General features: G+C 62.2%; 2 protein-coding genes and 1 long non-coding RNA gene across 8 annotated transcripts in view; 2 read left to right on the top strand and 1 right to left on the bottom strand.

Annotated features, from left to right (window-relative positions):
• CDC42BPB (CDC42 binding protein kinase beta) overlaps positions 1 to 13478 on the top strand; it is a 96064-nt gene extending 82586 nt beyond the window's left edge. For 2 of the 6 annotated variants that reach the window (XM_070065424.1, XM_070065426.1), the window contains 12 exons: positions 39 to 178; positions 1801 to 1882; positions 2667 to 2883; positions 3000 to 3062; positions 3667 to 4263; positions 6299 to 6396; positions 6480 to 6564; positions 6705 to 6822; positions 6926 to 7043; positions 7316 to 7421; positions 7527 to 7597; positions 10945 to 13478. In XM_070065424.1, the coding sequence (XP_069921525.1) occupies positions 39 to 178; positions 1801 to 1882; positions 2667 to 2883; positions 3000 to 3062; positions 3667 to 4263; positions 6299 to 6396; positions 6480 to 6564; positions 6705 to 6822; positions 6926 to 7043; positions 7316 to 7421; positions 7527 to 7597; positions 10945 to 11076 (1827 nt within the window). In that variant the 3' untranslated portion in view covers positions 11077 to 13478. The remainder of the gene's footprint in view (positions 1 to 38; positions 179 to 1800; positions 1883 to 2666; positions 2884 to 2999; positions 3063 to 3666; positions 4264 to 6298; positions 6397 to 6479; positions 6565 to 6704; positions 6823 to 6925; positions 7044 to 7315; positions 7422 to 7526; positions 7598 to 10944) is intronic. The other 4 variants (XR_011384989.1, XR_011384988.1, XR_011384987.1 and 1 more) reach the window with 4 other exon arrangements.
• Positions 13479 to 19804: 6326 nt separating this feature from the next.
• On the bottom strand, positions 19805 to 26193 carry AMN (amnion associated transmembrane protein). Its single transcript, XM_070065427.1, has 12 exons — positions 26106 to 26193; positions 25465 to 25583; positions 25337 to 25381; positions 22680 to 22767; positions 22295 to 22506; positions 21691 to 21828; positions 21515 to 21623; positions 21173 to 21252; positions 20915 to 21077; positions 20214 to 20397; positions 20048 to 20138; positions 19805 to 19970 (listed from the first exon to the last, which is right to left on the bottom strand). Exons 1-12 carry the CDS (start codon positions 26146 to 26148, stop codon positions 19887 to 19889), a joined length of 1356 nt encoding a protein of 451 aa, XP_069921528.1. The 5' UTR covers positions 26149 to 26193; the 3' UTR covers positions 19805 to 19886.
• Positions 22506 to 23448, top strand: LOC138847269 (uncharacterized). The gene is made up of 2 exons (XR_011384990.1): positions 22506 to 22846; positions 23243 to 23448. It is a non-coding gene; the product is annotated as an uncharacterized lncRNA (long non-coding RNA).

Here is a 26193-nt window from a genome sequence, read left to right as displayed (position 1 = left end):
CCCTGGCCCAGCGAAGCGTGGTCACTGTGCGTCTGCAGGTCCCAAAGCCCAGCGGGGTGAAGAAGGGCTGGCAGCGGGCGTACGCGGTGGTGTGCGACTGCAAGCTCTTCCTGTACGACCTGCCTGAGGGGAAGTCTGCCCAGCCCGGGGTCGTCGCCAGCCAGGTCCTGGACCTCAGGTGTGTGTCGGCGTGCTGGCCACGCGCTCTGGCGGGGACCCGGCTCAGCTGCCGGCAGCTGTCACAGAGGGTTGGGTGCTTGGTGACCCTCAACCTCATCGACACCTTCACCTCCTTAACTACTGTGAGCCCAAACACGGGACAGGTTTAGTTACTCCTGAGAGGCTGTGAGCGTCACTGCTGTGGCTGTCTGTGCATTGGAAAGATGGCTGCGGTGGGTGTTGTCTGTAGCTGGGACAGCCACGTCCCCTGTCGGGAGTGCCGGGGTCAAGTCCCAGCCTGGGTTTTTATCCAGGCCCCTGCTGATGTGTACCTTCGAGACAGCTTGTGGGGGACGCAGATGGACGTCCTGGCTCCTGGTTTCAACCTAGCCCACCCCAGTGATTGCAGGCGTTTGGAGAGTGAGCCAGAGGATGGAAGATTTCTGTTTCTCTGCCTTTCAAATAAATGAAAAATAAACTAAGAAAAAATTGCCAGGTAGACATTTAGCATGTGACTCTGTGCCCACGAACAGCAGGAACTCGGCAGAGGCACAGCCTGTGCCGGAAGCTTGGCACCAGGGCTGAGCGTCAGACCCGTGCGAGTGTAGCCCTGCACCCGCGTCTCTGTCCTCAGACTCCATGTCTGTGACACCGGCAAGGACCCCACTGCCCACACAGAGGGCTGGGCTGAGGGTCAAGCCAATTACTGGAGATGCACTACACACAGTACACACAGGCCGTCCGTACGTGAGAGACACGCCACACACAGTACACACAGGCCGTCCGTACGTGAGAGACACCCCACACACAGTATACACAGGCCGTCAGTACGTGAGAGACGCGCCACACACAGTATACACAGGCCGTCCGTACGTGAGAGACGCGCCACACACAGTACACACAGGCCGTCCGTACATGAGAGACGCGCCACACACAGTACACACAGGCCGTCCGTACGTGAGAGACGCGCCACACACAGTACACACAGGCCGTCCGTACGTGAGAGACGCGCCACACACAGTACACACAGGCCGTCCGTACGTGAGAGACGCGCCACACACAGTACACACAGGCCGTCCGTACGTGAGAGACGCGCCACACACAGTACACACAGGCCGTCTGTACGTGAGAGACACGCCACACACAGTACACACAGGCCGTCCATACATGAGGGCCACTTGGTGTCGTCAGCCCAGTGCCACATAGCCTGGCCCAGAGACCCAGTTTCCAGCATTTTCTTTGGGAGCAGGAGTACCAGGCAGGCACCCCCCAGCACTGCAAGAGCCAACGGTGCGTCAGCCACAAAGTGACGCTGTCCACTTCTGTGGCCCTGGCCTGGCATGGGCTCGAATCCCAGCGCCGTCTGGGGCAGAGCCTGCTCTGTGACAGACACAGAGCCCAGGGTTGACCTGTGGTCAGTGCAGGCCACACTTTGCTATGGGACTTGGGCACATTACAGTGTAAAACCAGAGCGGGGGTGCCCGCCCCTCCAAGATGTTGGTGCCTTTGCCGGAGCCCTGGGCTACAGAGGGGCTGCCCTCAGGGGTGGACGCGCCCTTCCTGGCAGGCACCATGCTGGCAAAGGGTGGGGCCAGGCCGTGCCCATCTGTACTGGGCTCTGAATAGTTTTTTTCTTGTCAGAGACGAAGAGTTTTCTGTGAGCTCAGTCCTGGCCTCAGACGTCATCCACGCCACGCGCCGAGACGTCCCGTGTATATTCAGGGTAGGACTGTCTGATGGTTTCTCCAATCGCTAAAAGAAAAAATCCCATGGTTAAAATACAGGGAGTCTGGGTGCCCGCCTCCCCCAGAGTCCTGCTGCCAGCCCACGCCTGCCCGGCTCCACAGCCTGCTCTTCAGCCGACCTCTGGAGCTCGTGTCCATGCGGCCTGGGTCTGACCTTCAGCACCATGAGCAGCTTCTTGGTGGTCAGCCGTGACTGTCCCACCAATCGCCCGAGATAGGAAAGGGCCGGAGACACGCAGACCTTGTTGCGTGGTGTTTCCTGGCTGGGGCAGAATGCCCCCACCCCCTGCTGGAGTCTGTGTGCCAGGGAGCTCCCAGGAGCTGAAGGAGACACCCCAGGCCTCTGCTGAGCACTGTCCTAAACACCCAGAGCCATCCTTCACCCAGTCACATCGCGGTCAAAGGGCCGCCCTCATGCTTCGGTCATGGGCGCCTCGTGGGACTGAAGCCCTCCAGGCGTCCCGGGCGAGGGTAGGGGGTCTCCTGGATCCTGTTCTCGTGGCACACGTTCTGATAATCTACTTTTTGATTATAATTAGTCAAGAAAGCCTAAGTCTGGCAAGAGCGGAATTAACTGCACCTGAGCAGGAAGGGATGTGCAGAGGTGGTTGGGTTCCACCCTCCTGTAGACTGCCCTGGGAGCCACCACAGGCAGGCGCTTTGCTGTCCGCCTGGCCCGGTGCAGAGGGACCCTGGGACCAGGCCTGGGCTCTGCTTGGTTTGACGGCTGCTCTCTGTTCTTGTCTGTCTCCCGCCGTGAAGGTGACGGCCTCTCTCTTAGGTACACCTTCCAAGACCAGCTCCCTGCTCATTCTGACAGAGAATGAGAATGAGAAGAGGAAGTGGGTGGGGATTCTAGAAGGACTGCAGTCCATCCTCCACAAAAACCGGCTGAGGAACCAGGTGGTGCACGTGCCGCAGGAAGCCTACGACAGCTCGCTGCCGCTCATCAAGGCCGTGCTGGCGGCGGCCATCGTGGGTGGGTCCCCAGCACGTGGCCAGCCAGGTGTTGGGCAGGGGGTTCTCCGAGGTGCTGCCCTTGAACTCGTCGACGAGCTCCTCCGTGCATCTTTGTCACCTTCCTATCCCCGGCAGATGGAGACCGGATAGCAGTTGGCCTGGAAGAGGGACTGTACGTCATTGAGGTCACCCGAGACGGTGAGTGCGGCCGGGTGCATGACCCCGTGTCACACAGGGCAAGGCCTTCAGTGGCCAGCCCACAGCTGATGTCCACGAGGAGAGGACGCACGGGGGGGTCAGGGAGTGCCTCCCGGGGTGCGTCTGGCTGGCTCCTGTGCTTTGGGACTCTCAGAAGCGCTGCCCGTTGGCGTCCCTGTGACAATCACGGCAGAGTGCCACACAGCTGACCTGTCAGGACAAGAGTGGGCCTAGAGCCGCCCCAAGGGATCAGACAGGGGAGCGAGGGTGAGCCGTGGCTGGCCCAGGGCGGCTCTGTCCTTCAGGCCTGGCTCTCCTCGTGTGGAGTGGAGCTGCCTAGCCAGTTAGGACGTCTGGTGAGTGTGGGTAGAGTGAGGCCGCAGCTACCCTTGTTCCCCACATGCTCTGGTTTGGGGATGAGCTGGGAAAAACTCAGGCTCCCTGCAGCAAGCAGCCTCCAGGCTGGGGTGTAGGGCTTCCCAGCAGGGCCCTGGTGTTGGGGGTGTAGAGGGCTGGGCAGAGGCCGGTGGAATCGGGGCGCTCCTGTGCCTGTGTCAGAGCCCAGGGCCGCCTCACGGGGCTCACGCTCCTGTCCCCGCTCCAGTGATCGTCCGCGCCGCCGACTGTAAGAAAGTGCACCAGATCGAGCTTGCTCCCCGAGAGAAGATGGTCGTCCTCCTGTGTGGCCGCAGCCACCACGTGCACCTCTACCCGTGGTCCTCTCTGGATGGAGCCGAAGGCAGCTTTGATATCAAGCTCCCGGAAACCAAAGGCTGCCAGCTCATAGCCACGGCCACCCTGAAGGGGAGCTCTGCGACCTGCCTCTTCGTGGCCGTGAAGCGGCTGGTCCTCTGCTATGAGATCCAGAGGACTAAGCCCTTCCACAGGAAGTTCAGTGAGCTCGCGGCCCCCGGACACGTGCAGTGGATGGCCGTGTTCAAGGACAGGCTGTGTGTTGGCTACCCTTCTGGGTTCTCTCTGTTGAGCATCCAGGGAGACGGGCAGGCTCTCAACCTGGTAAATCCCAATGACCCCTCGCTTACGTTCCTCTCACAACAGTCTTTTGATGCCCTTTGTGCTGTGGAACTCACAAGTGAGGAGTACCTGCTTTGCTTCAGCCACATGGGACTGTACGTGGACCCACAAGGCCGGAGGTCACGCATGCAGGAGCTCATGTGGCCTGCGGCTCCTGTCGCCTGTAGTATGTATATGTTTTCTGTTGCCATACCCCTGCTGCTGCTTCTCACCTCGACAGTTGCTGTGTTCTATTTTGCTGTACTTGTCTTCCAGTTCCCTTAGTTGTCGCTGCGGATGTGTCAGGAGCGGTGGGCTCCCTGGCCCCCACGGTGCAGCGTGTGTAGACAGCACGCGTCCACGTGGCGTGTGTGGGCGTGGTGGGTGCCCAGGGCCTCCCCTCTTGAGCAGCCTCCTGCTGCGCAGCACCTGTTGGCGGAAGGAGAAGGCGCCTGGCGTTCTTGGCCCAGCGTAGAAACAGCTCAAGGTGTCCGGTGGCCAGTTCAAGTCTGGGTTCTGGGTTCCAGCCCAGTCCCTCTTGGTCAAGCATCTGGAAATCGGTGCCGTCACTTAGTGTGCTTAGTTCCAGACTCCTCTGTGGACGGGGACGCCCAGCAGAAGCCAGAGCCCTGATCCGTCTGGGAAGCTAAAAGCCAGCGCCACCGGGGTCTGGGCTCCACGCTAAAGCCTTAAACCCCAGGCTTGCACTGGTGAATTCAGAGGGGCCTGCATCACCGCGTCAGGCGGGCAGAAGGCCGCAGTGGGCAACGTCGGGGCTGTGGGCAGGGAGTGGCTGGGCTCAGGTGGGTGTTCTCCTTTCCTGAATTACCTGAAGTGAAGTGCTTGGGTCTGTCTGCTGCTGGCCTCACCAAGCCGGCAGTGTCCCCGGGGACTGGGACTGACACCCAGCCTGTGGGTGCTGGCAGCCCCAGTGTGCCGCGCAGGCAGGAGAGGGACCACACCCCATCATGGCAGCCGGTACAGGAAGCTGACCTCGTGGGAGCAGGGTCCTTCTCCTGGAACAGAAGGGTCAGGGCCGAGAAGCCACAGGGCCCTAGCGACCCAGACGGACCCCGCATCGATGTCTCGTGCCCTCCATTGCTGAGGGTCTTCTCGCCCCCGCCCCAGCACAGTAGACGCCAAGTCCGTTTGTTTACTTTTATTTATCTGAATAGGAGTAGAGAGATGAGAGAGGTCTCCCATCTGCCAGTTCACAACGGCCAGGGCTGGGCCAGGTCAAAGCCAGGGCTTGGCGCTCAGTCTGAGTCTCCCACGTGGGGGCAGGGTCCCAAACACCTGAGCCCTCACTGCTGCCCCCAGGGTGCCTGTCAGCAGGAAGCTGGAACCAGGAGCAGGGCTGGGGCTCGAGCCCAGAGCTCTGGTGAAATGCGCCCGTCTCAGGGCAGGTGCTGACCGGGCGCCCCTTGCCACAGAGGTTCTGTAACTGGGCTCAGCTGCTCCACGGCCACGTCTCACTCGTAGCTGTAGTTGAGGTTTTCTTTGGCTGTGAGTTGATGGCTCTGTCGGCAGAGTGAGCCCGGGTCAGTTTTCCGTGTGTGCTCAGAGAGGGCCCCACGGGTTTGTCTGTGAATATCAGTTCTGAGGCAGTCTGGTACCCAGTTAAGCATCTCCTTTCTATCTGCCAAAACCAGTTTTGTTTTGTTTTTTATTAAAGGGGGGTAGGGAGGGGGGAAGGCTGGTCGCACAGCCTGGCTGGAATCGACGGTAGGAAGCTGGCTGCAGAGGCCTGGGGAAGAGGGAGACGGCAGTGCTGCAGCTCCGAAAGGAAGTGTCCTTGTCGAGTTTGTTCAGACCGCACACGGGGAGCCGAGAGGGGCCTGGAACATTCCCCCAGGGCCTGCTTGCAGTCACAAGGGGCGCGCGGGGCTGAGCTGTATCCAGTGTGGGGCTTTGGGTGCCTTCCCAGGAGCCTGTCCCTGCGTCTTGTGAGGGAGGGGTCAGCTTCCCAGTGGGGTAGTCGGCCCCTTCTGAATTTCACGTGGGCTCGTCCAGGACTGATAGGTTGTGCAGCAGTCACAGGTGAACGGAAACTCAGGTGTTACTCAGTCGCAGGAACACTGTGTCTGAACCCTGGGCCAGGGGAGAAGGGTTTGAGGGTGCCCCTCGGGGACGCCCTGCTCAGGTCCAGGCTGGCTCAGGAGTGAGGCAGGTGAGGCCTGGAGCCCGCCAGCTGCTCACCTCGCCTTGCTCCATCTGGTCAGGTTGCAGCCCTTCCCACGTCACGGTGTACAGCGAGTATGGCGTCGACGTCTTTGACGTGCGCACCATGGAGTGGGTGCAGACCATCGGCTTGCGGAGGGTAAGGCCTCCGGCTGCCCTCCAGGGTGTGGGCAGGCCAGGCCTTGCCACCTGTGTCCCAACCTTGTCTGGTTCCCTGTGCAGATAAGACCACTGAACTCCGACGGCTCCCTCAACCTCCTTGGCTGTGAGCCCCCACGCCTGATCTACTTCAAGAGCAAGTTCGCGGGTAGGCCTTGCTCTGCAGGGAGCAGGAGGGGGACCTTTCAGATGGACTGCTCCCAGCGGTCTGGCGGCTGCTCCCCTCGCCCACACCTGTCCTGCATCAAGGCCGTGGTGGTAGCTGCAGGGCCTGTGTCCCTCCTGCAGGTTCGACGCTCAATGTGCCCGACACCTCCGACAACAGCAGGAAGCAGATGCTTCGAACCAGGAGCAAAAGGCGCTTTGTCTTCAAGGTCCCGGAGGAGGAGCGGCTGCAGCAGCGGCGGTGAGGGCGGCCCCCCTGCTGGCCTGGCCTCCCCTGGGAGCGGGTGGGCTGGAGGCGAAGGTTTGCATAGTCACAAATCTCAAAATCATCTTCTTTTTCCCAGAGAGATGCTCAGAGATCCAGAACTGAGATCCAAAATGATCTCCAACCCAACCAACTTCAACCACGTGGCACACATGGGCCCCGGCGACGGCAGGCAGGTGCTCATGGACCTGCCTCTGGTGCGTGCCCGGGGACACAGCCCTCACCCAGGGTGTCCACGCAACCTTGTCCCTGCCAGAATGCCCTCTTCATGTGTCGTTAGTGCTGTCCCCTAAGGAGACAGCTGCCAGCGTGCACACACGTTGTCCTTCATTACGTCAGCACTGTGTTTTCTGTCGGATGTCACTTGGGCTGCTTTGGTTTTCGCCACCCTCGACCCTGTTTCACTCATCATGTCTCGGGCTGCCTGCACCTGGCCCCTGGCCCATCTCATGAGCCGTTCTCTCCCCAGAGTGCCGTGCCCGCTGCCCAGGAGGAAAGGCCTGGCCCTGCTCCTGCCGGCCTGTCCCGGCAGCCTCCGTCTAGGAACAAGCCCTACGTCTCATGGCCCTCGTCAGGTAGGGAGGGGGCCGCCGCCCAGGCCACATCTGGAGTGGGAGAGCCAAGTTCTGAGTTCAGCTTTGTTGATGACCCCTAAGACGAGCGCTGCCTGTGTCTCCTAGGGGGGTCGGAGTCTGGGGTGACAGGGCCTCTGAGGAGCATGTCCGACCCTGACCAGGACTTCGACCGAGAGGTAAGGCGCGTGTGCCATGGCCACAGTGCTTGCCCCGCCCAGCAGCCCCTGGGTCCCGGGGCTGAGGGTGAGGGTGGGAAGAAAGGAGGAAGCACTGGGCAGCAGGCGTTGGGCGCCAACACCTCATGCCCACTGAGGCCTCACTGCTCTGTGCCTCAGTTTCCCCTATGTGTGGGGGGGTGTGAGATGCAGGCGAGTGGGCTAAGAATCACCCAGCAGAGGGTGGGAGTGCCCGCTCTGCAGGTGGCAGCAGGGCTGGGCCGCTGTGTGTCACACCCTTGTCTGTCTGGTGCCGCTGGGCCGTGGCCTCGCCCGGAGTCGGGAGTCTGAGCAGGTGTCAGCTGCAGATGCCCCTCGCTAGTGCTGATCTTTCCTGTGCTTGGCCACGCAGAAATCTGTTTTCTGTGCAGTCTAGATTCTCCTTTCCAGCGAAGACGAATACTCCTGTAGACTCTTCGAGAACTTTGCTGGACTCCTCTTCTGTTTGCCATCACATCCTGGAAGCACGTGTGTGAGGGCAGCGGGCACGTACACGTGTGTGTGGTGCCACTCCCAGTGCACCGGCCGGATGCCTGCTTCACACTTTACTGAGCGACCTTCGTACCCGTTAATGTAGGGAGTTGTAGTAGATTCCCTTGCACTCTTGATTATTAATTGTTTTATTTATATATTCATTTGAAAGGCAGAGTGACAGGAGGGAGAGACAGGTTCACCCCCCAGATGTCCTCCGCAGCCAGGTGTGTGCCAGGCAGGCCCCTGCCCCCTCCCCCCGCGTCTAGGTGCTCTAGCAGGGCTTAAGCCAGGGTGCCAGGACACCGATGCTTGACACAGGCAGCCACAGGCATTGTGCTCAGGGCGGGCTGGGGAAGGGGGCCTGTGCCTTTCTTTCTCTGTGCTGTCCTGCGAGCTGTGGTCAGGGCTGTTCACGCCCCAAGCTCTGCGGTGGGAGGTTCTGCAGGCCTCTCGGAACTCTGTCAGACTTCCAGAGGAGCAGCAGGTATGTGGTGCAGAGGCCAGGTCACCGCCTGGGACGCCACATCCCATCCTGGGGTCTGGCTGCTCTCCTGCCACTCCGGCTGCCCGCTAAGGCACACCCTGGGAGGCTGCAGATGGTGGCTCAAGTTCTCGGGTCACTGCCACCAACATGGGAGACTGCAGGAGCTCTGGCTTTTGGCCTCGGCCTGGTCCAGCCCTGACTTGCAGGCATTTGGGAAATGACAGTAGATGGAAGACCTCTACCCATCTCTCACACTGTCTGCCTTCCAAATGAAAACAAGTAGGGGCATGAACAACACACAGGTGCCGGAACCTGTGTTAGCCCTGTCTAGGTGCAGAGCCAGCTAGAAGTGACCTACGAGCTGACGGTGCCCGCGTGTGCCTGAGGGAGCGCCTGCCTGCCCCAGAGTCCCGGCAAGGGCGCTGTGTGCACAGGGGTCCCGTCTCCAGTCTGATCTGGCCAGCCTTTTTGTTGCCCATTTCTGAAAAGCAGGTTCTTTCACATCAACAGTGAGAGGTCCCCCATGCCTCTCCCCCAGCTCCCCAGCTTTCCCAGGGACAAAGAGAAATGAGTGTGCACGTCCCCTCTCCTGAGATTAGGGAAGACATTGTCCCAGCGTGGGGCCAGCACATTCCTGGGCCCAACGTCCAACCTAGAGCCACGGTGGCACAGTCCTCACCATGACACCCCCCCCCGTCACATGTCCACTTCACTCTGGGAGGTCATCCATCTTTCTGTGCCCACCCCTGCTGTGTCACAGGCTGAGTCCTCGTCAGGGCGCTGGGTTCTGTGTGCTCGGCCCTGACCGCGTGTGCTTCTCTCAAACTGAGGGGACAAGCACATGACACAGGTGGCCACCTCCTTAGCACCGAGCATGGCTCCATTGCTCCAAAGTAGAAGCCCTACCCATAAGCACCTTCCTCTATCCCCAGCCCCTACACAACCACTGCCCTTCTGTCTCTGTCACACACCTGGGTGCCTGGCCTTTGTGTCTGGTGTCTTCCTCTGGACGAGCACCACGTAGTGACGTGCGTCAGGGTATCACTCCTCTGTGTGTGGATGAGCTTTTCCGTTCTCCCGCAGGTAGACTTGGGCTGACCCCGTCTCGGGTCCTTGGGAACGTGTGTCTGGGCACCTGCATCCCCTGTGGAGACAGCTGGGGTGGAGCTGCTGTGTGTGCACTTCCCCGTGGCAGGCGGAGTCCCAGCTCCTCCATACCCTCCCCGGCACTTCTCCCCTCTCTATTGGCTGCCCTTTGGGTGGCAGTGGTACCTGCTGGGCCAGTCTGAATCCAGGAGCCTGGAACTTTTATGTATTTAAAATGCAGAGTTACAGAGAGGCAGAGACAGTGGTGGAGAGAGAGAGCCCTTCCCTCTGCTGGTTCACTCCCCAGATGGCCGCAACGGCTGGAGCTGGGCCGATCCAAAACCAGGAGCCAGGAGCTTCTTCCGGGTCTCCGACGTGGGTGCAGGGGCTCAAGGACTTGGGCCATCTTCCACTGCTTTCCCGGGCCATAGCAAAGAGCTGGATTGGAAGTGGAGCAGCCGGTACTAGAACCGGCGCCCGTATGGGATGCGGCACTGCAGGCGGTGGCTTTACCCTCTACGCCACAGCGCCGGCCCCTCGAGGGTTTTCATCTAGCAGCTTAGATGCGTTAGCTTCTATATGTAGCCCTCTGATACATGTCGAGTTCATGTTTGTTTATGGCACGAGGTAGGATCCCAGCTTCGTTCTGTGTGTGGACGTCCAGCACCACGTGTTTAAGTCTGCTCTCTCCATTGGATGGTGCTGGACCCTTTGCTGCCTGCAGGCACTCGCGTCTGGACGCAGGCTCGCTCATCTCAGCACTGGTGGGCTGCTCTGAGCTCCCCTGTGGAGGCTCTCTGACCTCCTTGGTTAAGTCCATTCCTAGATGTGACTCTTCTGGACGTTGTAGACAATTCCTTCTCAGGCTGTTCACTGGTGACCTGTGGTGACCTTGAAGCTACACTGCTGACTCAAGCAGGCTTTGGCAGATGGGTGTTTTCTGTGTGTGTGTTCAGGTTTCCTTCCTGTTGGCCTGGTTGCTCTGGCCAGACTGGGGAGAGCAGCGTCCTTGTCTTGTTCCTGAGCGAGGATGAAAAGCTTTGTGTTCACGTGACTGCTGGGACGGGGCTGTGGGCTTCTCAGGAGTGCTGTCTGTCATGGGTCCCGACCCTGACTGGGGACTGGGTGGCTGTGTGTGGCTGTCTCATGTCCTCCACGTGAGCAGCTCGCTTGGAGAGGAGGAGACAGTGCCCACACCTGTCCCCGGACGGACAGCAGCACCTAGATGGGCAGGCGGCTCTCACATGTCCCCTCTTGTTTACAGCCCGACTCGGATTCCACCAAACACTCAACCCCGTCAAACAGCTCCAACCCCAGTGGCCCGCCAAGCCCCAACTCCCCCCACCGGAGCCAGCTTCCCCTCGCAGGCCTGGAGCAGCCACCTTGCGATGCCTGAGGCTGCCAGCCCTCCACCGCTGCCACTGGGCCAGGGAGTCTGGACGGCCCCCAACGTCAGTGCCAAGACTGAGCGGACCCTCCAGTGTTCAAAGAAATGTAGACACGGAGATGGAGGAAACCTTTATTGTAACAGTGGTCAGTTTTATGCTGTGTTGTTCATGGCAGCAGACCAGATCACTTGTCAGCACAGCCGTGAGGTGACACTGTTCGTTTGCACATGAAGGACCACACACCCCTCCCTCCCGCACCCTCCCCGAAAGGCGCACGGGCCGAGGACGCCGGCCACAGCAGAAGCCCTCACAGGAGGCGCTGATCTGTCAGCTCTCCCCTGGACGTCCTGAGCACCGCAGCAGAGAGGCGGGGAGGGTCACCCAGTCACCAGGAGTTTGAAGATTGGGGGGGGGGGGGGGCAGATGCAGGTTAATCTGGCCTTTTTCCTCATGTCACTGCATAGTCAGCTGTGGATGTCCTTGCTGACCACCTGGTTATGGGGAGGCCTGGGACCAGTGACACGGCATCCCCGCATGCTAGTTCACGCTGGGCCACAGCCACAAGGTAGCACCAGCACCTGCTGACGTCAGCTGGGTCCTCTGTCTGCACCTGCTGGACTGAGGGGAGGCCTGGGGACACCTGCCCCGCCCCCGCATGGCACCCACCGCCAGATACACTCCTGCTTCCGGCCCCAGCCTGCGGCGCGCATTAATCACGCATTAATCGCGCTGCTTCCTGTAGCCAGTGTTGAGTGATCAAGTGTGTGGCCCTGTCTCTTTAAAGGCTTGTGACTGACTGGCAGCAGACACAGCCTGTGCTCCCGCCCTCCACGTCTGTGGGGGCGGTGCTGAGTGCTGTGGCTGCCACGTCACACACCAGCACCTGCCCGCTCCTCCTGGGCCTTCTGCTGGGGCGGGCACCTGCTGGGGGTCTGGTTTTTAATTTTTTAATGTAAGTCTGAGTCTTTGTAATTATTGAATCGTGAGAACATTTTTGAACAATTTACCTGTCAATAAAGCAGAGACGGCAGTTTTAAAGTTCTCAGTGGTCGCCTGTGCTGAGGCTGCGCCCCGTGTCCGGGCTCCTAGAATTCCTTCCCAGAAGCCAGCTGGCCTGCCCAAGCTGTTCTGGGTCACGTGCACTGAAGTCAGAAGCCACACACAAAGTCACTCGCAGTCCTGGGGCAGAGCTGGTCCCCATAACTGGAGCTTCCACCTGCTCAGACCCAGGTTGGGGGTGTCCAGGGGGACACCTGCCAGGGCTGACTGGCCAGCTGCTTCTGCCAGGCCTCCAGGTCCCACTGTGAGACTCAGGCAGGGGTCAATGAGAGACGCCATGGGTCAGGGTAGGGGGGGACTGTCCCACGCACTCCTACCCCCTCAGCAGCCTGACGGATGGGCAGGCCAGAGTGCACGGAGAGGAGCCAAGGGGTGGGGGTGGGGCTCTGGCCTGATGGGTCAAGGTAGCCTGGGATTTGCCATTCACGGAAGGTTCCGGCTAACCAGCGCCCCTAAGAGGACAGCGGCACCGCCACAGAGGTGCACGGAAGCAGGAGTGCTGGCCGGGGCCGCAGCTGAGCACGTGGTGCCCCCATGGAACAGTTTCTGCCCCCACAGCCATGCTGGCCAGCACGCTCCCTAGCCCCTGGGCCGAGGCCACCTCAGTCAGGCTCCGTGATCCTAGCCCAGAAGGAACATGGCACAGCTCCCAAAGCTCTGCCCAGGAGCTCCCGTGAGCCCGCTTACTCCCACAGCTGCCCTTCCAGGGGCCACACGGCCCTTCAGGGGACAGAGAACAGTCCCTGAGTGGTGGGGAGCAGCACTGACCCTGCGCAGACGAGGCAGCCGCGGCTGCAGTTCGCGCGCATTGGCGAGTGCCCAGTGCGCAGTGGTGAGGGGCCAGCGACACCTGACGCCAACACAGCCTTGCCTGCTGCAGGACGCACGCAGTGGTTCACCACGAGACGGCTGGCCACCACACGCTACGGTGAGCGCCACAGACGTGGACCACGAAGACCAGGAAGCCAACCATGGGCCCAGCCCTGGGAACGCAGACAAGTACTGCGGGACCTTCTCTTCCCCAAGAGACCGAGCGACTGGGCGCCAGGATTCTCGGGCACACGGAGCAGGCCCCTCTCACGCCGTCCCGTAGTCCGAGGGAAAGGCACCTCTGAGCCCCCCAGGGGCGCCGACCCGTCAGCCTGGGCCGGGCCCCAGCTCTGCTGGTCTGCTTGCGGGGGCGGCAGCTGCTGACTCGCGTTCTGGGCCCTGGCCTCGCGTTGGGGAGACCTGGATGTAGCCCTGGCTTCAGCCTGGCCAGCGTCGGGCTGTTGTGGGCGTCTGGGGAATGAAGCACTGGCTGGGAGATCTGTCTGCTTTTCAAATAAACAGAATAAAAACTTTAAAACAAGGCAAACGTGAAGGCTACATGTGTACATGTGAGGGAACATGTGTAGTTCTGGGTTCTTCCCTCTGCTTGTGTTGACTCCGCTTTTTCATTTAGAGAAACTAAGGGGCCAGCGCCGCGGCGCAGCAGGTAAAGCCACCGCCCGCAGCGCCGGCCTCCCATGTGGGCGCTGGTTCAACCCCCAGCTGCTCCTCTTCGGGTCCAGCTCCCAGCTGGTGCACCTGGGAAAGGCAGAGGAAGACGGCCCGAGTGTTTGGGCCCCTACACCCACATGGGAGATGTGGATGAAGGTCCTAGCTTTGGCCTGGCTCAGCTCCGGCCATTGCGGACATTTGGGGCATGAACCAGTGGATGGAAGCTTTAACTCTGCCTTTCAAATTTTAAAAAATTAAAAATCGGACAAAGTCTATTTGCCAGTTTTTCCCATGGCGTTTTGGCAAAGATGGGGGAAAACCCTCAAATGAATGGTTTTGCGATTTACAGTGACTCCACAGCAACCCAGCACATAGGAGTCCCCCGCTTGGGGACATGAAGGTTTAGCCTGGACTAGCGGTGGCCAGGGTGCTGGAGGAGTGACGTGGGACGTGTGTGGGACGCCTGGATCCCGTAGTCCCTGTGGATGTGCCTGGGACAACAGAGCTGGCAGCTCCACTGCTGCACCCCCGCCTCCCAGGGGAGACCAGCACAGAGCTCCTGGCCCTGGCTCCAGCCTGGCCCAGCCACAGCTGTTGTCATCTGAGGAAGAGAACTAGCAGGCAGGTCACCCCCAAAAACGCCTTTCATATGCGTAAATGAAAAAAAATAGCGATCTACAAGGAAAACCCTAGGTGAATGGAAAAGTAACTTTCTCAAACACTTCTCAGAATGACCCTCACGACCTTGGCCGACACCTGCGACACCTAGCACTCACGTCAGTAGTGGTTCTTTCTATCTGGCACAAAAATGGCCAGGGAAAAACAAAACAACAAAAACCGTTTCTAAGAGCTTTTCCCACCTGTGCTGATGAATCAAGTAAAGCAAGTGTGGGAACAGTGTGCTCACTGGACTTGAGGTTTGCATGTGTGCAGGGACGGGCTGTCCCCTGAACCCCCCCAGGACCCCTCTCCATCGGCAGGACGATGGCGGCACGCACCTCACAGTGAGCAGCTCTTGGGGGTGCTGACACAGCTTGACCTGAGGAATCCCCACATGGGCGCCAGTTTGAATTCCGACTACTCCACTTCCGATCCAGCTCTCTGCTGTGGCCCAGGAAGGCAGTGGAGGATGGCCCAAGTACTTGAGCCCTGTACCCCATGGGAGACCAGGAGAAGCACCTGGCTCCTGGCTTCAGATCAGCCTAGCTCCGGCTGTTGCGACCATTTGGGGAGTGAACCAACGGTTGGAAGACCTCTCTGCCTCTCTGTAACTGCCTTTCAAATAAAATTTTCAAAAAAATATAAAAATTATATGTTCATCTCAGAAGACACTGGATAAAATCCAGCATCCCTTCATGATTAAAAACTCTCAACAGAAGGGTTGGACCTGAGCATATAAAATCCACGGGTGACGAGCCTTCCACAGTGAAGAAGAGCTGAAGTGTTCTCCCTAAGACCTGGACGAGACAAGGACACCCTCTGCCGCAGCACCACCCTGCGAGTCCCTGCCATGGCAGCTGGGCACAGGCAAGGGCGGGCGCCCAGACCGGGCGGGAGGCCATCACCTGCCGCTGCTGCCGATGGCACAGTAAATGACCTGGGTACAAAGTGGTATACGAAGCTGGCAGCACTGTCACACACCAGCAGCACAATAAGTGCGAGAGAAATCAGGGAGACAATCCCATTTCCAGTAGCCCCCCCAAAAGTAAAAAACCTAGGAACAGTTAGGCCAGAGGTGAGAGAGCTGAGGAAGGGGAGCCGTCACACTGACTTGGAGAAACAGGACACCCTGTTCACTGTTGTGGAATGAGAAGGGCAACAGGCTGTGATTGGATGGCTTTGGAAACTGCCTGGCAACAGGCTGTGATTGGTTGGGGCATAGACCGCCCCTTGACCACATTTGCTGGTCTTGGCTATAAAAGATGTTGTACCAACTGAAATAAATGAGTCTGCGGGCTGCTCACCTCAAGCCCACTTTCACCCAACTCCCGGGGTCTGTGTGGTGACTCAGCGCCTCTTGCCCCCACCACGCTCCTCCTCTCAGGAATCCACTGCAACATTGTTGAGAAATCAACTGCAACACACTGTAAGACACGTGTTACCCCCAAAGCCATGCACAGATTCCGTGCAATCCCTATCAAAATACCATTTTCCACGGAACTAGGAAAAAATACTAAAATTTGTGCAGAACTACAGAGACCTTGAATAGCTAATGCAGCCTTGAACAAAAAGAACAAAGCAAGGATTACAATTCCTGACTTTAAAATATTACAAAGCTACGGTTGGGGCAGGCGTTGGAAAGTTAACACCACTTGGGTACCTGCATCCCACACTGCAGTTCTGCTCACGGGAACCCTGGGACGCATGATGAGGGCTCAGTCTCCGTAAGAGACCCAGGCTGAGTTCCCGGCTCCAGCTCTGGGCCCAGCCCTGGCTGCTGGGTGCATTTGGAGAGGGAACCAGATCTCTCTTTCAAAACAAAAAAAAATTTTTTTTTTTTTTTGACAGGCAGAGTGGACAGTGAGAGAGACAGAGAGAAAGGTCTTCCTTTGCCGTTGGTTCACCCTCCAATGGCCGCCGCGGCCGGAGCACCACGCTGATCCGATGGCAGGAGCCAGGAGCCAGGTGCTTTTCCTGGTCTCCCATGGGGTGCAGGACCCAAGCACCTGGGCCATCCTCCACTGCACTCCCTGGCCACAGCAGAGAGCTGGCATGGAAGAGGGGCAACCGGGACTAGAACCCAGTGTGCCGGCGCCGCTAGGCGGAGGATTAGCCTAGTGAGCCGCGGCGCCGGCCCCAAAACAAATTTTACAAATAAATCCACAATGATACATTATCCCACTCCAGTTAGACTGGCTCTTCAACATAATGTTCTTTTTTAAATTTTGAGAGGTAGAGACAGAAAGTTCTTCAATCTGGTGGTTCACTCCCCAAATGGCTGCAATGGCCACAGCTGTGCTTCCTCCAGGTCTCCCACATGGGTGCAGGGGCCCAAGCGCTTGGACCATCTTTGACTGCTTTCCCAGACCACAGCAGAGAGCTGAATCAGAAGTGGAGCATCCGGGGCTCGAACCATCACCTCTACGGGATGCCGGCACTGCAGGTGGAGGATTAACCTGCACGACAGCACCGGCCCCTAGACTGGCTCTTATTAGAAAAACAAGAGGGGGCCTGTGGTGGAATGAGAAGGCCATGCCAAGATGGCCACTGGCAACAGAAACTGCCTGGCAACAGGCTGTGATTGGATGGCTTCGGAAACTGCCTGGCAACAGGCTGTGATTGGTTAGGGCATAAACCACCCCTTGATCAGATTGGCTGCCTTGGCTATATAAGCTGCTGTACCAACTGAAATAAACGAGTCTGCAGGCTGCTCGCCTCAGGCCTGCTTTCACCCGACTCCCGGGGTCTGTGTGGTGACTCCGCACTTCTTGCCCCCACCACGTTCCTCCTCTCAGAAGAAATTGACTTCAACATCTGGCACACCAACGTGACTGAGAAACAGCGTGTTGGACTCGGCAAGGTCCCCCCTGGATTTCGGCAAGAAGGCCCCTCAGTGTTCTGTGTGCTGTTCGGTTCTGTGAGGATGAGCACAGAACCCCCTCATACAACCCTTTCCTTGTCCTTGTCCTCAGTCTAAGTGACCCCAGGTTAGGCACACACCGCCTGGAAGCATACGCCGCTTCTCGGCTCCTCCTTTTACTTTCGGTTCGCCTGGCGAATTCATGTAAGGGACTGATCATCCCAAAATTTGGAACCAAGTCATCTACCCTCACTTGAGAGAGGTGACGCTCTGGAGACACCGTGTGGACATACGGCCTTGACCTAACGAATCAAGGAAGTCCCCCACTAAGCACAGGACATACGTACGATCTGATACACCACTGTCTGTTCGTCTAATGTAGGGAACCCCTGCAGAATGCCATCAACCCTGAGGTGCTAGGAATCTGTATTGTTATGGCGGCAGTGCTGTGCGTGTCTTTCCTTTGGCTAGAGTTGGCGTGGCGCGCCGCTCTTAAACACTCAAGCATGGGAAAGATACCTCCCGCTCAGAGGCGCACACATATTACCAAACATAGTGAATCTGTGAGTGATAAGAGCCTGACACTCCAGGTCCCTGTCTCACAGACAACAGTTGATGACTTAGGGAAAGAGAGCTCTGACGGTGAAAATGACATGACAGCAGACAACGTAGCGATGCCTGGTCAGCCACCCCCAAATATCCGTGGGATGAACTTAGACAACCTCAAGGCAATAACCCATGCGAGGTCATCCCATCCGCACCCAGTGAGGATCCCCACGTTTGTGGCAGTTCCCAGGCACCCCAGGCTCTCAGGGCAGCCGCTAGACCCCATCCCACCTGCATGTTTGCCGTTAATGTAGGAGCAGATGCAGAATTCAGGCCCTGGATTCCAACGCCTGTAGCAAGGCTCCTGCTAACCAAGGGCCGAGCATATGCTTGTATCTGTCCAGAGGATGTGGGACAGCCCATTTGGGTACCAGCCAGAAACATCAAGCCTGCAACTGACAGTCAACCAGGACCAGCTGACCAAGACTGAGAGTCCGCCTTGGTAGCGGACGCACCTGCCTTATCATCCTGCCCTGAGAAACCGCCCACAGCCACATCTGTTACTGTTTTACACCCCACTGGCTCTGGTCAGCCACTCAAATGGCCCACAGCCTGTGTGCAGTGACGCCATTCCTGATTACCATTGTTCCTCATTCCTACCCCCATCTGAGCAAGCACTCCTGTGGTCTCCCATTTTGAGTGCTGGTTAGTCAACGATGGGTAAGATCCCATGGGGGACAACCTAAAACAGGCACAGCTGCGTACGGAGACCACATGGAAACGGGGTCAACAATGGAATGGCCAAGAATCATGGCTCCTGTTGCTCAAAAATAAACAAAAAGGGGGAAATGTGGTGGAATGAGAAGGCCATGCCAAGATGGCTGCTGGCAACAGAAACTGCCTGGCAACAGGCTGTGATTGGATGGTTTTGGAAACCACATGACAACGGAGCCTGCCTGGCAATAAGCTGTGATTGGATGGCTTCGGAAACTGCCTGGCAACAGGTTGTGATTGGTTAGGGCATAGACCGCCCCTTGACCGGATTGGCTGCCTTGGCTATATAAGCTGCTGTACCAACTGAAATAAACGAGTCTGTGGGCTGCTCGCCTCGGGCCTGCTTTCACCCGACTCCCGGGGTCTGTGTGGTGACTCCAGGCCTCTTGCCTCCACCACACTCTTCCTCTCGGAAACCAATCCACAGCAACAGGGGCCAGTGCCACGGCTCACTGGCTAATCCTCTGCCTGCGGCGCTGGCACCCCAGGTTCTAGTCCCGGTCGGGGCACCAGATTCTGTCCCAGTTGCCCCTCTTCCAGGCCAGTTCTCTGCTGTGGCCAGGGAGTGCAGTGGAGGATGGCCCAGGTGCTTGGGCCCTGCATCCCATGGGAGACCAGGAGGAAGCGCCTGGCTCCTGGCTTTAGATTGGTGCAGCGCCAGCCATAGTGGCCATCTGGGGCCATCTGCTAACGGAACTAACGGAAGGAAGACTTTTCTCTCTAACTCTGCCTGTCAAAAAAGAGGAGACAAGCGAGGCTGGGCTGGGGTTGCTGTGCAGTTAAGCTGCTGCTTGCGGGGCAGCATCCCACAGCAGAGAGAACAGAGGGAGTTCTCGCTCTGCCTTCCACATAGATCAATCCTGTCCCGGGCGTGGAGCACCCTTGGTGGCATCACATGGAAAGCAGAGTGGAGGCTCCTACACAAGGGACAACAGAGCCACCCTTGACCCCGCAGCCCCACCCTGGGTGCACACCAAGGGCAGCGAGGTCAGACGCCCTTTACCGTCCGGATGACTGACCACCACTGTGGAGAGAGACCTTGATCAAAAGACGCAAATGTGAAAGGAGAATCAGAACACCCACCTGTGCCTGCTAGCCCGGCCACGCGCACAGCCTCCCAGGGAGCCCTCCTGGGGAGCCTGCTCAGCTCGCCCAGGCACAGCCCTGCACCTAGGGCTCCTCGGTGCGCCTTCGGAGCCCGCGGCTTCCCGCCTGCGTGGTGCCCGCTGCCCCACCCACACACGCTGGACACCCACGCCCAGGCTGCCTGTGCTGCCTGCAGCTGACAACGTGGGGACGTCTCGGCCCAGGGCCCTTCCCCGCGGGGGCAGGAGGGACTGCAGCCACACGGCAGATGCAGAAAACCCCTTTATTGCGCAAGGCCCCGCGGTCCTCGGCCTGGGTGGCAGAGCGGAACAGGGGTTCGGTCGGCGGTGGTCAGGCCTGGGCCTCGGCGAAGAGGGGGTTAACGAAGTAGCTGTGGCTGGCGCCGGCTTCCGACTCTGGGGCTGCGCTGGGGGGCTGCGGGAGCAGACGGTCAGGGGGCCTGGGGCTCCCAGCCCTGCCACGGGGCCCCCCGCCCGCCCTCCAGCCCTCACCAGCTGCTCGGAGGCCGCCGCCGAGTCGAACACGGGATTGCGGAAGCCCATGGGCACCTCCGTGGCCGTCTCCTCCTCCCGCCTCCGCCAGCTGCCGATCGGGTCGCGGGTGAGCCCCACGCGGCGCCTCCGCCGGAGCCCCCGCCCCGCCCCGCCCCGCGCGTACCTGAGCCGCCCCGAGCGGAGCAGCAGCAGCGCCGCCAGCAGCGCCAGCAACGCCAGCGCCGCCGCCACCAGGCCGCCCGCGAGCCCCGCGCCGGCCGCGGCCCCGTGCAGCCCTGCCGCCGAGCCGCCCCCGACCGGCGCGCCGGACTCCCGCACGGTGGCCGCCAAGATGCCCAGGGCCGCGCCTGCGAGGGAGGATCCGGCTCAGTCTCCGCGCGGGCCGGAGACTGGGGGCTGGGGGCCGGGGGTCGGGGGCTGGGGCAGGGGCCGGGGGCTGGGGACCGGGGGTCGGGGGCTGGGGCAGGGGCCGGGGGCTGGGGGCCGGGGGTCGGGGGCTGGGGCAGGGGCCGGGGGCTGGGGACCGGGGGTCCGGGGCTGGGGCAGGGGCCGGGGGCTGGGGACCGGGGGTCGGGGGCTGGGGCAGGGGCCGGGGGCTGGGGGCCGGGGGTCGGGGGCTGGGGCAGGGGCCGGGGGCTGGGGACCGGGGGTCGGGGGCTGGGGCAGGGGCCGGGGGCTGGGGACCGGGGGTCCGGGGCTGGGGCAGGGGCCGGGGGCTGGGGACCGGGGGTCGGGGGCTGGGGCAGGGGCCGGGGGCTGGGGACCGGGGGTCGGGGGTCGGGGGCTGGGGCAGGGGCCGGGGGCTGGGGACCGGGGACCAGGGGTCGGGGCTGAGCGCCGCCGGGGGCCGGGGCAGGGGGGTACCGTGCTGGCCCACGTCGGCCAGGAGCTCCCGGGCCAGGCGCCCCGCAGCGCCCGCCTCGGGCCGGGAGTCCGCCAGCACCACCTGGATCTCCGTGTCGGCCTCGCGCAGCCGGGACGGGCGCGGCACCTTGGACGCGGCCACGCGCAGCCCCTCATACTGGGGCTGGGGGCCAAGCGGGCGGGGGCGCAGGCGTCAGGGCGGCGGCCGAGGCTGAGGGCCCCCGCCCTCGCCCCGCGCCCCCGCCGCCAGCCCGTTACCGGCGCGAGGGCGTCCAGCAGCCGCGCGCGGTACCGCGCCAGGTCGAAGGCCGGCCCGACGGTCAGAGAGACGACGGCTCCTGCGGCGGGAGGCGGGGTCAGGCGGGGCGGGCGGGAGGCGGGAGGCGGGGGACAGGCGCGGGGGCGCGGGGCGGGCGGGAGACGGGGGACAGGCGGGGCGGGCGGGAGGCGGGGACAGGCGGGGGACAGGCGCGGGGGCGCGGGGCGGGCGGGAGACTGGGGACAGGCGGGGCGGGCGGGAGGCGGGCGGGAGGCGGAGGACAGGCGGCCTGGGGCGGGGCGGGCGGGAGGCGGGGTCAGGCGGCGCAGGGCCGCGCTCACCGCACAGGCCGCAGCACTGGCCCTCGGGCCGCAGGGCGTCGAGGCAGGGCGCCGGGGGGCAGCGGCCGCCCAGGGGCTGCAGCAGCGCCGCGCAGATCCGGGGCAGCGCCTGCGGGAGCGCGAGGTCAGCGCCGGGCCGGGCCGGCCGGAGGCGCCCCCCGCGCGGCCGCGCTCACCTCGGCGTTGCCGCAGACGCAGCCCGACGGGTCGGCGCAGGCGGCGGGGCCCACGCGCAGCGAGCCTGGGCCGTGGAACCGCAGGCGGCCCGCGCGGGACTCCAGGAAGGCGGCCAGGTCGTCGTCGCGCGCGAACGTCTGCGGGGCAGCGGGGCGTCGCCTCAGCGCCCGCCCGCCCCGCTCACCTGCCCGCCCCCCCCTCACCCGCCCGCCCCGCTCACCTGCCCGCCCCGCGCCCGCCCCGCGCACCTGCCTCCCCCCCCCCCGCTCACCTGCCCGCCCCGCGCCCGCCCCCGCTCACCTGCCCGCCCCGCTCACCTGCCCGCCCCCCCCTCACCTGCCCGCCCCCCCCCCCGCTCACCTGCCCGCCCCGCTCACCTGCCCGCCCCCCCCTCACCTGCCCGCCCCCCCCCGCTCACCTGCCCGCCCCGCGCACCTGCCCCCCCCCCCGCTCACCTGCCCCGCCCCGCTCACCTGCCCCACTCACCTGCCCCGCCCCGCGCCCGCCCCCACTCACCCGCCCGCCCCGCTCACCTGCCCGCCCCCCCCTCACCTGCCCGCCCCGCTCACCTGCCCGCCCCGCTCACCTGCCCGCCCCGCTCACCTGGCCGAGCGCCGCCACGCTGCGGACTCGCACGGCGCCGGGGCCCAGCCCCACGCGGAACGAGCCGTCGGGTGGGAAGACCACGTCGTCGTGGCGACAGGGCACGCGCTCGGCGTCCACGGAGAACAGGCCGCGCGCCTCGTCCTCCGAGCGCCACAGGAGCGGGTCGTGCCACAGGAAGCGGTCGGGATTTAGGAAGAGTGCGCGGGCACCTGCGGGGCGCGCGTCCCTCAGCGCCGCCAGGCCACGCCGTCCACGCGCCACCCCAAGCACTGGCCAGGCCACGCCCCGTCCACGCGCGCCCCTCAGCTCCGCCCAGGCCACGCCCCCGCCCCGCCCCCGGGGCTGAGCGGCGCTCGGAGCCCCGCCCCGGCCGCCGGCTCACCTGGGCCGCAGTCCGGGTCCGAGCCTGCGTCCGAGGCGCTGAACCCCGCTCCCGAGGCCAGGACGAGCTCCCCATCCAGCGGCAGGAGCTGCGGAAGGCGCCAGCTGAGATGGCGCCTCGTGAGGGTCCGAGCCCGACCCGCGCCCACCCTGGACCCCGAGTCGCAGGTGCGAGGAGCCCAGAGGGTGACCGGGAAACTGGGCGCAGTCAGGGCCGGGGGCGGGGGGCGTCCCATCTCTGGGAGGGGCCAGGCTGCAGCACCACCACCACGCCGGGCCCCCTCACCAGAAGCTGTGCAGGCCATGGGCTCTGGGTTCCAGAACCGGGTCAGAAAGCGCTGACCAGCCGCCGGGCTCTGAGCTCCCCTGGGCAGAGGGCGCTCGCGGAAGCGGCTGGGAGAGGTCGCCTCTGCGCTGTGCCAGGCCCCCCCCCCCCCCCAGGAGCGCCGCGCCTGACCCGCCGGCCAAGTGCGCCCAGGCCTGGGGGCTGCCCTGACAAGGGACAGCGGGCCCGAGAGGACAGGCGAGCAGGGGAAGCAAGAGCAGCAATGCTGTTTCTTAAAGGATTCCAGAGGGGTCTCCCTGCTACCGCGCCTGGGAGAGCGTGGGCCCTGCACCCGCGTGGGAGACCCGGAGGAGGCTCCTGGCTTCAGCCTGGTTCAGCCCTGGCCGTGGCGGCCATCTGGGGAGTGAACCAGCGGATGGAAGACCTCTCTCTCTCTCTCTGTAACTCTGCCTTTCAAACAAATAAATTAGTTAAAAGGAAGAAAGTTGGATGAAATGTCAATTTCTAGTCAATTCTAAAGTGTCAAAGCTGACACAAGAAGCAGCAGAGAATCTAAACAATTGGTAAGCATTACAAAATGAAAACTTGGGAGGCCAGGAGTCCCAGAAACCCGCCCGACACTGGCACCGGTGAGCTCTGCTGAATTCTCTGGGAACAATTAATTTCTTGTTACAGAAGTCGTTCTGTAAAACTAAAAAAAGGAAAGGAAAAGTGTCAGCCAATTGCTACAGGGCTGAAATGTAATATTTTTTGCATTTTATTTGAACAAAAGCTGCAGAGATTTTCCACCATTGGTTCTTTCCCCAACTGCCCCCAACAGCCAGGTTGGGCCCGGGTTGAAGCCAGGGCCCCACGTGGGTGGCCGCGGCCCAAGCCCTGGAGCAGTCCCTGCTGCCCCGGTGTGCAGAGTGGACGGCACTCTGCCTCCATCCGCGACCCAGGCGTGCCAGGCAGGGTCAGACCTGGAGGGGTCAGCGTGGTCACAAGTCCACCGCAGGATAGGAAAGAATGTGCTCATTTTACTCAGAAATCCCGAAGCAGAACTTCTGGACAGAGCTGGGGGCTGGCGCCAACTGGGGCATTGTTGCAAGGCTGTGCAACACCACGAGTGCCCTGCACCAGTGCAGCTCCCTGGGGGATGGCAGCGGGGCGGACTGGGGGGCAGGGGCATAAGGGACTGACTCCCTCTCTATTTTGCTCTGAACCCAATTGCTGTAACAAACAAACAAACGAAAACAAAAAAACCCACCATTTTAAAAATTCAGTTGTAAATGCGTGGTGATCAAGAACCACTCATTTCCCCCAAGGCAGGGCACTGCTCAGGTTCCGGCTGCGGGGCCAGGGGAGCCCAGCAGAGGGCAGTGCGGAGTCTCGGGCCAGCAAATTCTCTCCGCCTCTTTCAACCTTCGACCTGCCCGGACTGGAGGGTCCCGGAGTGTCCCGTGCGGCCCGGGTCACCTCAGAGCTCCTCATTCCCGGGCTACATGGTGGGGTGAGGCACTCAAGGGATGGAAAAGACGCGGGAAATGGCCTGCGTGGGATTTTCCGCAGCGGCGAGCGGGGCACGTGTCGACGGCGATGCGTCTGGGTTCGAGTCCCGGCTCTGCGCCCACCCGGGGAGGCAGCAAGCACTGCCCAGGCCGGAGCCCCCGGCTCCAGCCTGGCCCAGCCCTCGCTGTTGCAGGCATTTGGGGAGGGAACCAGCAGGTGGAGGTCTCTCTGCCTTACAGATAAGTTAATTTAAAAACCTGCCATCCAGCTAGCAGTAGGATGTGCACAGCCATGTCCCGAGAGCCTCCCGTGAGCACACTCAGGGGACAGACTTGAAACGGCTTCTCTGAGAGCGACTCCTGGCTGCCGTTGGGCAGGAGTGGGGGTCCCGGCCAATGCTGTGAGAAGAGAAACAAGAGGGCCGCAGCGGAGGGGACAGCGGCCAGCTAAAGGGCAGCGTTTGGAAAAGCAGGGCACCACTCATGCTAGAAACCAATCAGGGCGTCGCTGTGGCGTACTGCAGCGCCAGCATCCCTCACGGGCACCGGTTCAAGTCCCGGCTGCTCCACTTCCCACCAGCTCCCTGCTAGTGCACCTGGGAAAGCAGCAGAGGCCCCTGCACCCACATGGGAGACCAGGATAAAGCTCCTGGCTCCTGGCTTCGGCCTGGCCCAGCCCGGGCGGGTGCAGACACTGGGGAGTGGATGGAAGCATCTCTTCTTTCTCTCTCTCTTTCATTTAGATGGAAATAAACAAATAAGCATTCGAACGCAGAATCCTTAGAGCCGCGCCTGGCCGCGGGGTCAATCCCCGAACTCCTGTGACTGTGGACCCCCCAGGCCTCCCCTGGCAGCCAAAGCCGAGGCCGCCTCTCGTCTCACCAAGTCCGAGAGGGCGTGGTCTCCGCGCACCAGGACCGACACCGCCTGCCGGGAGAAGCGGCGTCAGCGAGAGGGCGTGAGGACCCCGCCCACGGCGCCCCCACCCGCCGACCCCCGGCCATGAGCACCTTGTCTGCCGGGAACTGAGCGGCGCCGCCCGCGCACGGCGTCCGGTTCTGGCTCCAGTTGGCGGCGTCGTCGAAGTTGGTGCTGGGAACCCAGCGTTTGGAGGCAGCACCGGCCAGCGCTGGGGAGGGGGCTGCTCAGTGCGTGCCCCAGCCCCGGCCCCCGAGGGTCCCCGCCGGGCGCGGCCAAGTCCCGTGCGGCCCGGGCCAGGGTCCTTGCGCGCCTCGAGCCGGCCCTATGGGAGCCCCGTCCCTGCCTTCCTGCAGACACCAACCGGATCCGCACGGCCCGCTCCAGCGCCCAGCTCGCGGGACCCACCCCGCGTGGCCGCCCCGCCCCCAGTATGTCCGGCGCGAGAGTAGAGGTCGGGGTCGGTCGAGGACAGTGCCCCTGGGGATGGGCAGGAGGGCTTCCTGGAGGAGTCTGACCTGGGACCGGAGGGGCTGCGCCGGCAGAAGGGGCTGGGGGCGCAGGACTGGGGCTGGCTCTCAGCAGGTGCCGGGGCTCAAGGAAGCGGGCAGGGCCAGCGCTGTGCCTCCAGAGCTCCGGGAGTTAGGGGAGGGCGCCCAGGGGCCCCGCTGGAGGCCAGGCCGCGCCCACGTGCCGAGGACATCTCGGGGGGACCCGCCCGCGCCCCGCTTACCACAGAGCTGCAGCCACAGCACCAGCCGGCCCGGCGCGCCCATCTCCTCTGCGCCCGGCGTCGCGGCCCGCAGACTTTGCCCGCCGGC

This window comes from Oryctolagus cuniculus, chromosome 20 (assembly GCF_964237555.1).
Source record: "Oryctolagus cuniculus chromosome 20, mOryCun1.1, whole genome shotgun sequence".
NCBI classification, from domain to species: Eukaryota; Metazoa; Chordata; class Mammalia; order Lagomorpha; family Leporidae; genus Oryctolagus; species Oryctolagus cuniculus.
This window is presented reverse-complemented; position numbering and strand designations above follow the sequence as displayed.